Here is a 17,429-nt window from a genome sequence, read left to right as displayed (position 1 = left end):
CATTCAGGTAGGCTCGTTTCCCGACAATTCACGTCACCTTCAAAGCGTCTGCCGTCCTCAAGATGGAAGCAGAATTATTGCTGGCTGACAGTGGGAGATGGGAACGAGGCTAGCATCAGGTGTAGCAAACACAGAAACGTTACCATACTTTGGAAAGCATTGTCTAATAGAATGAGCAGGGACAAACAGCTTTGAGTCAGAAGTACGTGCGCTATTCTCGAACCTGAACGCACCCCAAGTCTTGGATGACAAATCAACAGAGCAGAGAGTCGACTCGACACGGCTGGTAGTTTCTTCAATTTATTCAGAGTAAGTAACGCACCGCTTTTGACCGTCAGTAACGGTAACGGCGTTGTAACGGCGGAAAAAGTAATTAGTTAGATTACCCCGTTACTGAAAAAATAACGCCGTTACATAACGGCATTATTTATAACGGCGTTACTCCCAACACTGCTGATGAGGGGCTGGGGTTAGTTTGTAACAGAAAAAGTTTGACGATTGCAGGAGTCACTAAATGTAAAAATGTATTGGTTTTCAGAAAGCCACAATCAAATAACCCTTTCTGGATTCTTCACGGAACAAAAGTAAATACAATGAAAATAATAACATAATACAATATCATAATAATAACACCATTAATTAAATAGATAATAACCAAATAATCCTCTCTGGGTTCTTCACAGGAAAAAGCCAGGAAATAAATAACACTATTGAAAAAAAAAAAAAAAAAAGCTCTCTGGTATTGTTCAGGGGGCTGGACCAAATGTGGAGGCGGGCCGTATCCGGGTACTCCGGGTACTAGGGTATTCTTTTCAACGAATACTTGTTTTACTTGTACTTGAGTACATTTTTGGATGACTACTTTTACTTGAGTAATATTTAGAAGTAACTGTATTTTACTTGAGTAAAATTTTTGGCAACTCTTCCCTCTTTTAATTATTTAGCAGTATTACAACAACTCTTATAACTTTTTATTGTCTCTCCCCCTAACAATTTTTCTCTAAAATTTTACTGTTTATTATACCCCAAACTTTGAAAACGGATCTCCGCCCATATCTGAATAAAAAAAATAATTGTTGCATAAACAAATAAAGCAAAAAACTGAAAAACGAATTATCGAAAAATTATGTTGCTTTGACGCTGTCCATGGTTCTGTTACCTGAAGCAAATAACGCATGAATTTTAAATGACTTTTGAAAGAGTACCTCTTTATTATATCCACACATTACTTTACATTCTACTTATCAATAAATAGTTTTCAAGATAACTACTGGAAAATTAGCTGTTTCGTATACATTACCGTTAAATTATTTTACAGTAATGGTGTCGTGTCCTTTGTGGCTTTCCGTAGGACGTAGCAACAACCCAGCTAGCTAGCCTAGCCACACACAGGCAAGGTTTTATCATGGCTTAATAGCTCGAAACTAGTCGTATTTAGTCAGTCGAGGAGAAAATAATGCAGTGGGGATGTGTCTAAAGAATGGGAAACGTGTTTGGGGGAAAGACTCGACCCTCCCGCGTAACCGAACAAGACAAAGCCGTCTTGGTGAGCTCATCAAGCCGATTAGTCCCGTTATAAATGTAGCACCAGGGATAGCATATTTAGGGTATTCTTCTTGATCTATATAACGTCATCAATGTTTGTATGTGTATATTGATATTAATGAGAACTTGAGAAGCATGATATGAAATGGAAGGTACAGAAGATGTGAAAAGTCTACGCACCCCTGTTCTAATGCTAAGTTTTTGTAATATGTACAGATTTATAAGTGACTTTTAATATTTTTTCATCATTCATATATACTCTAACCTGTATAATAAGGTGTTGTTCTGACTAGCAGCAAAAATCTGATTTTTTTGCCCATCCAGACTGAAACTGGGTGGCTCTTTTGTAGTCCGAACAGTAACAAAACAAGATGGATTGATCTGAAACCACATACGGGAAATAGTTTCATATCAAATATGGACAAAATCAGGGCCGGCCCAGGCCATTTGGGGGCCGTAAGCAATGCAAAGGGGCCCATATTTTTGGCACAGTGTACTGTGAAACCCATACATGAAATCCAACCCATACGTCCATATTTTGTATATTAATCAGATTTTGTTGCACTGCATACTTCAAACTTCTCACCCCAAATGATTGTCAGTACAGATAGCGCCAAACCTTTTTCTAAAAGAAGAAAGAAAGAAGTTAAGGAACTTTTATTTTTTTAAGCTTGTAATCAAGTAAAAACTCACAAAAGTCAAATAAAGCAAACTGTAGTAAACAAAATAGAATATAAATTAAACAATTGCCAGATTGGGGGCCCCCTCGTGGTCAGGGGCCCTAAGCAGCTGCATAGTCTGCGTATAGGCTGGGCCGGCCCAGACAAGATGCTTCTCAGTCTGAAGAGTCCAGATGAAATTTGACTGTCCGTGAAGTCACTCTGTGGTGGATTCGGGTTTTGTCGCCACAGCAACAGATCTGTTTTGGACACTCGCTAAAAGTAGTGTGAACAGTCAGCCCTAAAAATCTGATTAAAATCAGATATGCCTGCAGTCTAAACACAGCCCTCAGTCTTTCCCCCTAGATGTCCGCGCTCTTCTACGTGTTAAGATCTAACAAGGGCTGCAGCTATCGATTATTTTAGTAGTCGATAAATCGATTAACTAGTTAGTTCGAATAATCGAGGAATCGGAGAAGGAACATAAAAAAATTAAAAATATCTGCGCTGAGTTTCAAACGGTATAAAAATTAATAAATGATCTATGTACAACACAAGAACAATTGGCTAATTTACGTAGCAAAAGTCAGCTAGCTCAAATGCTATAAAATGCTAACGTTATTTATTTATTTATTTTTACAATGCTCTAAACAAATGGTTCAGACACATTTTCCCCACTAAAAAACGGCTAAATACACCTATAAACTAAATTACAAAAAAAACATTAGTTCAAACAAAAACTTAGCTTATGTTGGTCTTAATAGGTAGCAGCTGCATTCAGCCATGTAAAATGAGACAGACTAGAGGGCAGTGTATCCACCCAAATCAATAAAACTAAATGCAAACACTTTAAAAACAAACCATTACAACACCAGTTAATTAAACAAATACTCGAAGAAGCAAATTTTAATTCAAATTGTTTTTTCTAATCGAATACTCGAGTTAATCGATTAATCGTTGTAGCACAAGATTTAACCAATCAGGTTAAGACTCATTTGATTTTTTGATAAAAGTAGTGCCTTCGCCAAATAAAGCTCAAACTGTTTTATGATTACAAAACATGACATTCGAACAAGGGTGTGTGGACTTTTTTTTGTTTTCATTTTTTAAATTATTTTTAACAAACATTGTATGTGATTTGGATGGGTTTCTCTTGGTAGCAATTGAAGCAACAGAGAGATAAACTGAAGCAGTACCAAAAGAAGATTACTCTGCAGCTGGACAAAGAGAGACTGCTGGCCAAGCAGCTGCTAAAAGATGGAAAGAAAGAGTAAATAAGAATTTTTTACATTTTGAATTTGTAAGATTTTAAGTGAATGATGTACATCAAAACTTTGAGGTTTTGACAATTCATCTCATCTAATTATGACTTTTGTAATTTTGTTTCATAGTAATGAAAGAAAATCAAAACATCACTAGAACTCTTTTATATGAAAACTTGTATATTTCTATTCAGTAGTTAGATTTTTTAGGGGGTGAGTATTCATTCATATATTCATTCACATTCAAAATTTAAATAAATTGGACTTCTATTGAACTATGATCCATAGACATCCATTTAAAGAGTTTTAATTTAGTTCGTAAGAGCCACGTGATTGGAAGTCAATGGCACTGAAAGAGTTTATTTAAAAAAAAAAAAAAAAAAAAAGAGCTTTTTATTTATATACTATCGAAAATATATATCGAGTATTTTTTGAGTATCGTGACAACATGTGAATATCCCTGGGCCTGTAAATAAATACTGTTTTTTTTTTTTTTTTCTTCACACTTTTTATTAGTGCTGTCCAATTTATCGCGTTAACGGGCGGTAATTAATTTTTTAAATTAATCACGTTAAAATATTTGACGCAATTGACGCATGCACGGAATGACCCGTTCATGCGTTGCCTCAAACAGTTTACAATGATGCCGTTTTAGCACATTGAGAGCTAAAAGGCAGAGAAATGCGAGCGGACACAGGCGTTCATTGGACCGCGCCTTTTTTTGGCTTAAGCTTTGGCAACTCTTTCACAACATTTATAAGTATTGTGGCGAATGACGTGGGGAAGACTGACAGGAGACGATCTGTTTCTTAACACCCTTAATTGAACACAACGCAGGATATACTGTATACCATTTGCAGCCACCACTGACAGGCATGGTTGCCCAACTTCCCATCATGCATTTGGGCGGAACAGTTAAGTTGCTACAGTATCATTTAGTGGAAGCACAACAAAAATAAAATTCTTACTTCTCACGGGAGACGATCTTTTCTTAACACGCTTAATTGAACACAACGCAGAACATACTGTATACAATTTGCAGCTACCACTGACAGTCATGGTTGCCCAACTTCCCATCATGCATTTGGGCGGAACAGTTAAGTCGCTAGGGTATCCTATCTCTCAAAAAATAATGTTCACAAAAAGAAAAGTGCTTAATGCAAAGAGAACTGGCATTCCCAACCAACATAGCTATGCAAAATACACATAAAACTTACTCAGACTTTGCCTTGGCTAGATCTCTAATTAATTCAAAACTCGCCATTGACACCTTGTGGTGTATTTCAATCACTACCTTACGTAGTTAAAGACACTGTGGAAGAGCCCATGTGACGTCCCGCTCGGTGACGTCAACAATGGCGAGCTATTAGTTTATTTTCTGATTGAATATTTTAGTTTTATAGTTTTATTAAAATGAAAACATTAAGAGGGGTTTTAAAATAAAATCATTATAACTTGTACTCAAATTTATCTTTTAAGAACTACAAGTCTTTCTATCTGAGGATCCCTTTAACAGAAACAATGTTAATAATGTTAATGCCATCTTGTGGATTTGTTGTTATAACAAACAAATACAGTACTTATCTACCGTATGTTGAATGTATCTATCCATCTTGTGTCTTATCTTTCCATTCCAACAATAATTTACAGAAAAATACGGCATATTTTATAAATGGTTTGAATTGCGATTAATTACGATTAATTAATTTTTAAGATGTGATTAACTCGATAAAAAAAATAATAATCGTTTGACAGCCCTACTTTCTATGTCAAATTTAGTGGGTGTGGCTTGTAGTTATGTGCGCCTTGTAGTCCAAAAATTACAGTAAATTTATTTACCTCTGTGAAGTTGGCCCCCTCATCAGACACAAATTTATATAAAAATGATGTCAATCGTTTGTGTTACGTTAGTGCCTGTTTGTGCTGTAAAACATTTTGTTTGTGCTATCGTTTTTAAGATATTTACAATTCCTTTATAGGTCTCTAGGAGGTCAATAGGCCCCCCATTTTGTTTAAAAATGGCTAAACATGGTGTCAATCACTTGTGCTACGTTTGTGCTGTAAAAATGGTTTTTGAGATGTTGAGATTTTCATTTCGATTGATGTCACGCAGCCCCCGATTTATTGCAAAATGGACCCGAAATGGTGCCATTTGTTTATGCTACGTTTATGCTGTAAAAATTTTCGTTTGTGCTTTTAACGTTTTATAGATATTGAGAGGTTAATTTCGAGTGATGACGTCAATCTCAGCCCCTCTGTCGCAGCTGACGGAGCTTACCAACTCTCTCAATAACAGAGGGGTGTCCCAACAACTAGCGCAAACGTAGCACAAACGAATGGCATCACTTCGGCTCCATTTTGCAGTAAATTGGTGGCTGGGAGTCACGTTATCCCTTGACAATAATATCTCAATCCCCCAATTTCCTGCAAAATGGACCCGAATGGGTACCATTTGTTTGTGCTACGTTTGCACTAGTTGTTGGGACATCCCTCTGTAATTGAGAGTTGGTATGATCCGTCCGCCGCGGGAGTTGGATCTGGAAAAGCTGTGAGTGACGTCATGACTCGAAATTAATATCTCAAAAACAATAGCAGCACAAACAACATGTTTTAAAGCACAAACGTAGTACAAAAGATTGATACAATTTTTAGCCATTTTTCCTATCCTATCCCGCCCCCATCCTGAAATTTATTTCTTAACAAGAGGCAGTGTTTTCCCATTGAGGCGTGTCTTAACCTGAAAAATCTGTATGTAGAGACGTTCGTAAGTAGAGGTACCACTTTATCTCAATATCTCAAAAACAATAGCACAAACTAAAATTTGTACAGCACAAATAGTGTTGCAGGTATCGATTATTTTAGTCGTTGATTAAACGATGAACTAGTTTGAATAATCGAATAATTGGATAAGGAACATAAAAAAATTAATAGCTGAGATTAGCCTCAAATGGTATGAAATATAGGGCTCTCGCACACTTGGTGCTTGGGCCCTAATTAATGAGGGTCCAAGTACAACAAAAGAACAATTGGCTAACTTATGTAGCAAAAGTCTGCTAGCTTGAATGCTAACTTTTTTTTTTTTCAAACAATGCTCTTAACAAATGGTTTGAACAGATATACCCACAAAAAATGGCTAAATACACCTATAACAGGGTCCCCCCAGGATTGATAAATCTAAATTCAAGACTTTTAAGACCTTTTTTAATGCCATTTCAACTGAAAATTAATACTTTTCTTTTTTCTCGCACCCATTATTTAGATAATATTGAATCATATTAAAAAAATAAAGCACTGAACATCAAATTTAACCTCGATTACTAAGTGCGTTTGACAAAAGAATGCACATTTATTGAAGATACAATTAAAACACATTTGAATATAAGGTCTTTCAGATTTTTTTTTTCCCAGGATAAAATGTATTTTACACTTTTATTGGAAAGCAATTTTAAAAATTACATTTGCAATACAACAGGTTTCCCTTTTAAGAGGACCTAGTCAAGGTGATTTGTAGGTGATTGTCAAGTTGGCCACCTTAACTGTAAAGTGCTTGCAATTGGCAGTGAAAGTTTAGAAAACAGCCACTAAATGGCAGTAGTTTACCATTAATTACTGCCAAATAAAAAAGCTACACATGACCATTTACCTTGGTAATCGCTTTTTTCTAATCACATTACAAGAAGTATACAAAACACATGTTAATCCTTATTAGCTATTGAAGACATTTATTTTAATCAGATAAAGAAAATCCATACTCTTATTTAATCAAGAAAAACATTTAATTACAGGTGTTTTACTATCACCTACATTATAATTTGCCTATCACCATGCCATGTTATTCAGATCAACATTACCCCACACTCGTTCCACTAATAGACAGTGTCAACCGTGTTGTGTATCTGAGAGTGATGGTGAATCTACGACTCCGGTTTATCCATGCTAAGGCTAGTGCACCTGCTAATAGCCCATTGAACATGGCTATCCCTTGAGTTAAAACTTCGAAATTCACATTCATTCGAAAGGCAAACCGTGCAGAAATACATTATTGCATCTAACATATTTTAATTGGAGAAATTGGCAACTTACTTTGAAATGTTAAGCAGGTCCACTGCCTTCGCATGACCCATAAACTGCGACCCAAAGTATCTGGATGCGACTTAGTCGCCGATCCAATACCTCACATGCTTGTCCAACTGTTTGGACTTGGTTGTCTTGTTGAGGCTTTCATCGAACATTACAACTAAGGCATATGAGCAGTTCCTTGCGTTGGCACACAGATTGCCTGCTGTAGTGATGTTGATGCTAATGATGCTAAGGGCGCGCACGCACAAGGTGCAGTGCGTCGTAAAAATTCTACGCGTCATCTTCATTATGGATTAAAAAAAAAACTTCGTCACAGATATAATTTAGGTTGCACTGAGATGTTCTTGAAAATTAAAACCACGGTGAAAAAATTCCAGACTTACGACAGCTAATTTAATACTTTTAATACCTTTAATAATGGAAAACTAAATTCTATGCTTTTTTAATACTTTTAATAACCCGTGGTTACCCTGTATAAACTAAATCATGAATGCATAAAAAAAAAAAAACATTAGCTGAAACAAAACATGAGCTCATGATGGTCTTAACAGAGAGCAGCTGGATTCAGCACTGTGAAATGAGTTACGTCATATTCACTGTTGCCACTAGAGGGCAGTCGATCCACCCAAATCAATTGAACTAAAGGCAAATACTTTCAAAACAAACCATTACAATGCCACTTGAATTAAACAGATACTGGAAGCACCAGAATTTTATTTTTTTTTTAAAAAATACGTTTTTCTAATCGAATAACTCAAGGTAATCGATTAATCGTTGCAGCACTAAGAACAAAAGTAGCACTAACGATTGACACAATGTTTAGCTGTTTTTAATCAAAATGGGGCTGGTTCACCTCAGATTGAGCTATAAAAGACTTATTATCTCACAAACGATAGCGGCACAGATGAAAATTTTTTCAGCTCAAAGCTAGCACAAACGAATGACAATTTTTCTATAAATTTGCGTCTGATGGGGCCAACGTCACGGAGGTGAATTATATATTTGGAATTTGTTTTCTCCTGTGTCCCAAAAGTGCCATCGTACTTTGACGATGGAGCATTTTACAAACTCTCAAGTGTTGTTGTAGTATTAATCCACTTTTTTTTTTTTTTTTTTTTTTTTTTTGCAGAAAGGCTCTGCTGCTCCTTAAGAAGAAGCGCTATCAGGATCAGTTGCTAGACAAGACTGAAAATCAGATCTCAAACCTTGAGCGCATGGTCCGACTTTTTACAAACACACTGACCCTGAACTCAAGTTAATGAATGTCTTCAGCTTCAAATGTTGTCTGTGCGCAGGTGCAAGATATCGAGTTCATGCAAATTGAGATGAAAGTCATCGAGGGACTGAAAGCAGGCAATGACTGTCTGAAAAATATGCACCAGGTAGAAAACGACACCCCTTTAATATCTTATGATTATTAATGACTCCAAAGCTGCACTTTGTGCTGATGACGGTGGTTTGTGTTGGCTCACCTTGTTTGGAGATTAAAGGATTAAGAGCCCACGCGGAACATGCTTTTAGTTGCGTGCGCATACGCAAATATATTTTTCAAATGAATAAAATTAGTCGGGTTTTTTTCTCCAGTAAAAATGTCAACTTTTCAAATCCACGTTTAATTCGCCGTAGAGGGGGACTTAGGTACTTTTTTAAGATTTATATTACGTTTAATTAGGGTAAAATTATGACTTTTTTTTCCTGTTTATATTGATTGAACAATTAATCGAGTAATGCGATTACAAGAAAGCTTCAAATCAAATTTTGCTCCTTTGAGGATTCGTTTAATTAAGGTGGCGTTGTAAGGGTTTGTTTTGAAAGTGTTTGCATTTAGTTTTATTCACATTCATGAATGAATGAATTCACATTTCACATGGCTGAATCCAGCTGCTCCATGTTAAGACCAACATAAGCATTTTATAGCATTTAAACTAGCGGACCTTTGCTACGCTAGTTAGCCAATTGTTCTTTGGTTGTACCTCATTTATTTAAATTAATTTTTTTATACCTTCTGAGGTTTAGCTAAGGTATTTTAATTTAGTTTTAAATGCATGTATTGCTCTTCTGAAATAATAGTGCAAGTCTGCATAGTTTGAGAAAACAATCGGGAATTTCATTTTGTATTCACAGTTAATGCTCTTTTGAAAGTGTAATCTTCCCAAACCTTTGTTTTAAATCTCCTAAAATTTATTCTGCAATGCATTAAATGTTCCTAATCCAATTACTCCATTACTCTACGACTCATTTTTTTTATTTTTGTAATTAGAATGACTTTGATAACATTTTCTTGCTTTTCATAGATAGATGCAATTTTGAAGTGAATCCCAGACTTCCTTTATTTTTTATTCCTATATTCTTGTTTGTAACAGATCATGTCAATCGAAGATGTAGAGCGCATCCTTGAAGAGACCCAAGAATCAATTGAGTATCAAAAGGTAAACTTTCATTTTCGAGCTCTGCTCACATTGGGGAAAAAAAAATTGTACGATAATTACCGTAATTTCTGGACTGCAAGGCTGCATCAGTGGCGGATGCTGGTCTTTCTAATGAGTGGGAACTCAAAATATGACAGCATGTAAGTGCTTTGTGACAGTGGAGGGGCTCAGATGCACCCGACGCTTGGTAGGGAAAGAAACTAGAGTGCCAGAAGTCAAGTGTTCAAACACATGCAGCTACAATAAAAGAAATCACCAGAAATAAGCTTGATTTTTCCCTAGTCGTTTTTAACAAAGAGAGTGTCTCTAGGATGATTAAGAAAGTCTTCAGTTCAACTGAGAACAACAGAATGAAAATTAAAAAATGCTATCTCGGACGTTCCCACCATAATATTGCTGATTCACTCATTTAGCTGTCTATCAGTCTCAGACAGATCATACAATCGTTATGTGTTATAAAGTGTGTGGTCCGTGTCAGCTGAGGCCTGCCCACTTCCTATAGACCCCAGAGACATTGTTAGTGAGCCTTGTAGGATTAAAGCAAAAATTAGTGAAAAGATTTTTTTCCCAAGTGCCGAATTTTTCTTTGGGACACTTTAGGAGAAGCTTAAGCTTGCCTTGCAGTCTTAAAGCAGTCGCTACTGAGCTGCACCAACCAAATCTGTCCGGAAAACTGCATTAGTTCATACATAAACTGCACTAGACTATAACATGACCAAAATGTATTATTGAATCCCGTAATTTTCGGATATTAAGGCACACCTGACTATAAGCCGCCACCCAATAAATTTGACACGAAAACGGCATCTGTTCACAAATAAGCCTTACCGGAGTATAAGCCGCAGCTGTCCTCGCTGTATTATGGGATATTTATACTACCATTCAAAAGTTTGGGGTCACTTAGAAATGTCCCCTTTTTTGAAAGAAAAGCATTTTTTTTTCAATGGAAATAACATTAATCAGAAAAACACTCTATACATTATTAATGAGGTGAATGACTAATCTAGCTGGAAACGTCCGGTTTTAATGCTATATCTACGTAGTTTCGTAAAGAGACCCATTTACAGCAAACATCAATCCAGTGTTCTGATGGTACATTGTGCTTGCTACAGTGTTGTTCTCATCAACGATGACTATAACGAAAATATTTAGGCGACGAACAATTTTTTCATGACTATGACGAGACGGTAACGAGCTAAAAACGTATCTTGGGAGTCTAAAACTTAACGACAATAATGCCAGTTTTCGTCTGACGGGACGAGAACGGGAAAAAAATGTGCCATAGTTTTTGTCGCATGTTCACAATGTGTGACATTTTATATGTTGTTAGCCTGCCTGGTTGTTTCACTCATGTGTCATGCTGCGACACCCCCAACTCACCCACTAGTGTAGTGTCCTCTCCAGTCTCCCCATTACTTGTTTTGAGACACACAGGGTAAGATTTGTCTTCTTATCTCAGCAACAGAGAATATGCAATGTAGTTTTAGCCTAGTAAGGTCCGTGCGAGCGTCCTCCTAAACTAAACAACAACCTAACCCTAAACCCTAACCGCAGTTCGTGGCGTCCAGGCGGGTATAACTAACTGAAAATAATATTGTCTACTGTTTTACTGATCACTGATTTTTACTTATCACGTGATAGATTTGTAGATGCTACAATTACTCGATGAATCGATAGAATTTTCGGTTGATTACTCGATTAGTAAAATATTCGATGGCTGCAGCCCTAGTTCAAAGTGGGGAAAAAGTTTTGAAAATTACTGTATTCATGATTTTATTGAAATTTTCCTCTGTGTGCAGCAAATAGATGAAATGCTGGCCGGCGCACTGACGCAGGAGGACGAGGATGCTGTTTTGGCCGAGCTGGAAGCCATTACTCAGGTAAATTTACGTTTATGTAATGTGACACCTCCGTAAGGTTGGCCCCAACGTCGGACATATAGAAAAATTATGTCATTTGTTTATGCTACGTTTGTACTGCTATCGCTGTACGCTGCTCAGCCTTCACCGTGTATAGACGCACTCTCCGAGCTCCTGAAGCAATCTCTTATCTTAACCGACAAGCGCTCAGGGCCAGCAAGCTCTACTCCCAGTATGGCTCCAAAGAATTTGAAACCTGGAGACTTGGATGAAATAAAATCCTCCATACAGAAGTTGGAGGTCTCCTTGACTGGCTTGATTCAAAACCAGAATCAAGAAATCATCAGAGAGCTCCAGTTAATTCGCGCTGAAAACGAGAAACTCAAGCAGGCGGTCGAGGAGAAAGATGTTCGCATCAAGAGGCTGGAAATTTTGGCTGACGATCTCGACCAGTGCCGACGCGCAAATGAGCTAATCATTTCTGGATTACAACTCACGCCGAGCCCAGGGGACACAGTGGCGCTTGCGACACACATAGCCACAACAAAATGTTTCCACAGCAAACAGATGCAAAAATGTCAGGGACATGACAAAGCCATAACCTTGTACGCCCTAAAATTAATCGAGCTGCTTGACTGGACGCTGAGTTACTAAACCCAGATTGTTGATTGTGTTATTGTACAGTTTTGTGGCCATCTGATGTATGTACCATGTCTGAATGTGCGTCTTTAGTTGTATAGGAGACGGGAAACTGATAAGCATATGCTTCCTCCCGTCCGCCTTTGTCCTCTTCTTCGGTTCCTTCGGGCAAATCATATCACATTTTGTAATTGTCAATGATTGTCAATGATACCGATGATGATGACAATCAAATTTAATTCATTCATTCATTCATCGTTTTTGAGATACAGTATTGAGATATTAATTTCGAGTGATGACATCACGAAGCCCCCTATTTATTGCAAAATGAACCGGATGGGACACCCCTCTGTTACTGAGAGAGTTGGTACGCTTCATCAGCCACGACGGAGGTGCTGTGATTGAAGTCATCACTGGAAAGGAATATCTTATTATCTATAAAACGATAGCAGCACAAACGTAGCGTAAGCGAATAGAACCATTTCGGGTCCATTTTGCAATAAAAGGGGGTTTGCATCAAGTCACTACTCTAAATTATTATCTTAAGATCTAACATATTTGTGTCAGACTGCTGTTACCATAGTTGTGCACTCCCCTGTGGGTGTGGTATGTGCTCCTTGTGGGTGTGGTATTACAGTAAAAAGGAACCTCTGTGATGAGTCGTGTGCACATGTGATGAGAAGCACACTCAATAAAGAAGTTCCACTCAAGTCTCGGCCTTAGATGTACTTAGATTGAGGAAGTACATAACAACGTAGCACAGTAGCAGCCCAAACGAAATTTTTTACAGCACAAACATAGCACAAGTGAATGACATAATTTCCCTCTAAATTTGTGTATGATGGGGGTTCCAACTTCACGAAGGTTAACGTGACATTACGTCTTTCATGCAATCACAGCTGATTGTCATCTCAACATACATTTTAGGGAATTCCCAAATGCCTCAAACACTCGCTTTTGGATGATCGTGTGTTTGCGTGCGTCAGACAACGTCAAATCGTGCGTCAAAGTGGAAATAACAGTGTTTCCGTGCTATCCAAACAGGACTTGACAACGTGCCATTATTCCGTCTCCGTTTGACAGACGGCACAACTTTTGTCATTGTCTCTCCGGGAAGACTCGTGCCGCTAAAGCTCATTTGCATACTTTTTTACACTTTTCGGGGGGCATGTGGTCACTTGGCTGAAGTGAGACTCAGATCTTCAAGTACAGCTTAAAATACAGTAGTGTGTAGGGTCGAGTGTTCATCAAGACAAGAAAACCTTTATTCCTACATACATTACAAATAAAAAGTTTGGTGACACTTCTTCATTCAGTAGCATCAGATAGTGTTTGAAAATTAGTAGTGTATAATTGTAATGATAGCAGGAGTCAACTTCGTCATTTTACATGTTTTTTTTCACTTCACTGAACAGAGGAGGACGACACACATTTCAGGAGCTAAACAGAAAGCAACAATACGACTAATAGATAAAACGTGGAATAAAGTATCAAATTAAAGCGGAAAAAATACAGCAATTAATCATTTTAGAGGGTCCAATTGTAAAACAGCCTGGGCCTCGCACCTTCACCCGGGCTGATTCACGGAATCGTACTCGGCGGAAAAATACAAAGTGTAATGAATAAATTCCTATATCTCCCTGATCATATCTTTGAGGAAGAGAGTTTAAATATTTACAGAAAGAAACAGGTACTTTGTGAAGAAGTCTGAAGATAGTAACAGAACAGCAATGAATGAATACGTTAGGGCCTCAGTTATCGATTATTTAAGCAATCGATTCATCTATCAATTAGTTAGTTCGAAAAATCAAGTAATTGGATTAGGGACATTTAATTCCTTGCAGAATACATTTTAGGAAAGTTAAAACAAAGGCTTGCTATGATTGCACTTTCAGAAGAGCATAAATGCAAATACAAAATAAAATTCCCGAGTGTTTTTTCAAACTATGCAGAATAGCATTCATTTCACAAAAGCAAAAATGCATTAAAAAATAAATTAAAATACCATATCTTAGCCTCGGACTGTATAAAAAATAATAATAAATGAGGATTGAAGTACAGCAAGAGAACAATTTGTTAACTTGCATAGCAAAAGTCTGCTAGCTTACCGTAATTTTCTGACTATAAGCTGCTACTTTTTTCCTTAATTTTGAATCCTGTGGCTTATAGTCCAGTGTGGCTTAGTTGTTGATTTATTTGGGTTAATGGGTAACACTTCATTTGACAGCAGTGTCATTACACTGTCATAAGACCGTCATAATTATGACATGCAAATGCTTCATCCTACTCCTTTTTGGACACAATGAATAAATTCTGATCTTTTTTATTGTTATCATTATTATTATTGTCTTAACTATTGTTTCTGTTATCTCAAGAATATCATTGGTTCTGTCTGATTAAAAAAAAAACAATCTTTTTGTTTTTCGTTTGTTTTATTTATTATTTTCATTTTTTTCTCATGTCCAAATAAAGCATTCATTCATTCATTCATTCATTCATTCATTCATTCATTCATTCATTCACATGACACTTTCATGGGCATTACTGAATGCTTATGTCATTGTCATCTTGCAAATTATGTCACTAACTCCATTTATGGCCAGCAAGGGTCTTTTACATCCATTTAAAAGTGAGATAATTTGTCAGATAACATAAATGACATCTGTTATAATCATTCCTAAATGCTCATGACAGTGTCATGTCATAAATATGATTGTCTAATGACAGTCATATGGCGCCACTTTCAAATAAAGTGTTACCAAATACCATAACTAGCAATTAATGAAACATCTGGAACTACTGGTGCACGATAATTATTGGTCCGATAATTATCGGTTCGATAATAGGAATTATGACGTCATCCCAATAAATCCAATTACATAATTAATAGGACCGATAATACAGTATGAACTGTGCTCGCTGGCTGGGAAATCAGTTGACCATTTGCGGGGCATTGCTGCCACCTGCCGGTCAGAATAATTTGCTGCATCTATAATTTGCCCCACAAACTCATTCACTTTACACATTGCTGTGTCTAGCGTTAGCATTGACAATCGTGAATGCTTTCTGTTACTTACGTTTCCGCCTCGTAAATATATGTCTAAGTATTTATTTTTACTATAACATATGGATGTGCAATATATGTTTACTTCGGTGGTGAAGGGTCATATGTAGAGAACTTCATAAGTTGTTGTGTTATAGAAGCCAGCCAATGCTTAAGGCTAATAGCTCAAGCTAGTGTGCTATGCTATACGTACATATAATAGTTGTCGTGTAATGTTAGTCCTGTCAGCATGCTTGTTAGGATTTTATACTATGCGGAGAATAAACCTCATACTTTATTGAATATGGGTTCACTCACTGCCGTTTATATTGAATATTATAAGGCAAGCCAATCATCCTTTTTGTTCTACCATATTTTTGTTTTCAGGAATTAGTGATAAACCTTACTATATAATGTTTATAGTGTTAGTTATAGGTTAGTAGGTTATTGAGAGGCCTTTTGGTTATTGATAGGCTTGCTGTCCTAACCTGTCTCCCTGGTTAAGAAAGTTGTTTATGGACCAAGACCACAACAGTCTCGTGTAGCACCAAATGTTTTTATCTGATGATAAAGCACAATACCTGTTGGGTTTACAGTATGTTTTAGTTCAGTGCTCATTGTTCAGGAAACACATCCTCAATTATATTGACTAATTGATTGTGATTGACTCAAATTATATTTATTTGAAAAAAAAATAAATATTGGCACTTTATTTGAAGTCAAGACTGTTCTTGTCTTTGTTTTGTTCATTGTAATAATGTTCACGTCATTATGAAAATTCTGGTGAGATCAGAGACAAATCTATGTTGAATCCACCATTATTATTATTATTTTTTTTTAAAACTCCAGGTGTTCAAAAACTCGAGTGAAAATACATTTTTAAAATATTATATTTTTAATATCGGTTATTTGACATCGGTATCGGCTTTGAGGAGCAGGAAGTTCTCGATATCGGTATCAGTTTCAAAAAATAGATATCGTGCACCCCTAACTGGAACAGTAACTGAAGAAATAAATATCACAGAACATGAATTTCTATTGCTATTTACATCTGTAGCGCTGCAATACATGCTTGGAGGCAAGCCGGACAACAAGTCTTGACAGCAGGTGGCAGCAGAGGTTCACTGTCACCCCAGAGGGAGCAGTGATGGCCAAATTAAGCTTCTTGAAGCAATGAAGCTTCATGGTGGTTCGTTTGGTCTTATATATTTGGTCGTATAATGCCGCTGTCAAATAAAGTGTTCCCGGTTTGGTGTAAATATCCCATAATACAGTGAGGACAGCTGCGGCTTATTGTCCAGTGCGGCTTATCCATGAACAAATGCCATTTTTGTGCAAATTTGGTGGGTAGCAGCTTATAGGTGCACCTGTCAGGTGCACCTTATAGTGCGAAAATTACAGTAATTGCTATAAAATGCTAACTTCTTCTTTTAATTTTTTTTTTTTTTTTTTTTTAACAATGCTCTTAAATCGTTCAAACACATATTCCCACAAAAACACTGCTTAATAGCCCTCTAAACTAAATTACGAACTCATAAACAATCATATTAGCTTATCTTAATGTTGCCTTTCCTCCACTCAGGGAGAAGATGTCGCGCTTCCAGATGTTCCCACAGAATTGCTACCAGACGTCCCGGAGACGGCCGACCAAGAAGTGGATAGAGGACGGAAAACGAAGCGAGAGATGTTATCAGCATAACATTTTAATATCACATTTCCATATTTCAACTGACTTGCTTTCACCAAGACTTTCAATAAAAGAGCTTAACTACAATGTGTGTAACTTCATAACACCACAAGATGGCGCGCTATACTCACGGTAACAAATAGGCATTTGTACAGTAGTCGGGTTAAGACGAATATGTACTGAATGAAGTCATAATTATGAAATAATAGGAAATACAGGACTCTTG

At 36.9% G+C, this 17,429-nt stretch overlaps 1 protein-coding gene across 1 annotated transcript; it reads left to right on the top strand.

Annotated features, from left to right (window-relative positions):
- The first annotated feature begins 1,348 nt into the window (after positions 1-1,348).
- On the top strand, positions 1,349-17,305 carry LOC130904407 (charged multivesicular body protein 6-like). The gene is made up of 7 exons (XM_057817142.1): positions 1,349-1,546; positions 3,365-3,474; positions 8,676-8,763; positions 8,842-8,928; positions 9,910-9,975; positions 11,775-11,855; positions 17,099-17,305. The coding sequence occupies exons 1-7, from the start codon at positions 1,481-1,483 to the stop codon at positions 17,213-17,215; spliced, it is 615 nt and encodes a 204-aa protein (XP_057673125.1). The 5' UTR covers positions 1,349-1,480; the 3' UTR covers positions 17,216-17,305.
- The last annotated feature ends 124 nt before the right edge of the window (positions 17,306-17,429 follow it).

Source organism: Corythoichthys intestinalis, chromosome 16 (genome assembly GCF_030265065.1).
Source record: "Corythoichthys intestinalis isolate RoL2023-P3 chromosome 16, ASM3026506v1, whole genome shotgun sequence".
In the NCBI taxonomy this organism is placed as follows: Eukaryota; Metazoa; Chordata; class Actinopteri; order Syngnathiformes; family Syngnathidae; genus Corythoichthys; species Corythoichthys intestinalis.
Note: the sequence above shows the minus strand (reverse complement) of the source record. Positions and strands in the feature narration are given on the sequence as shown.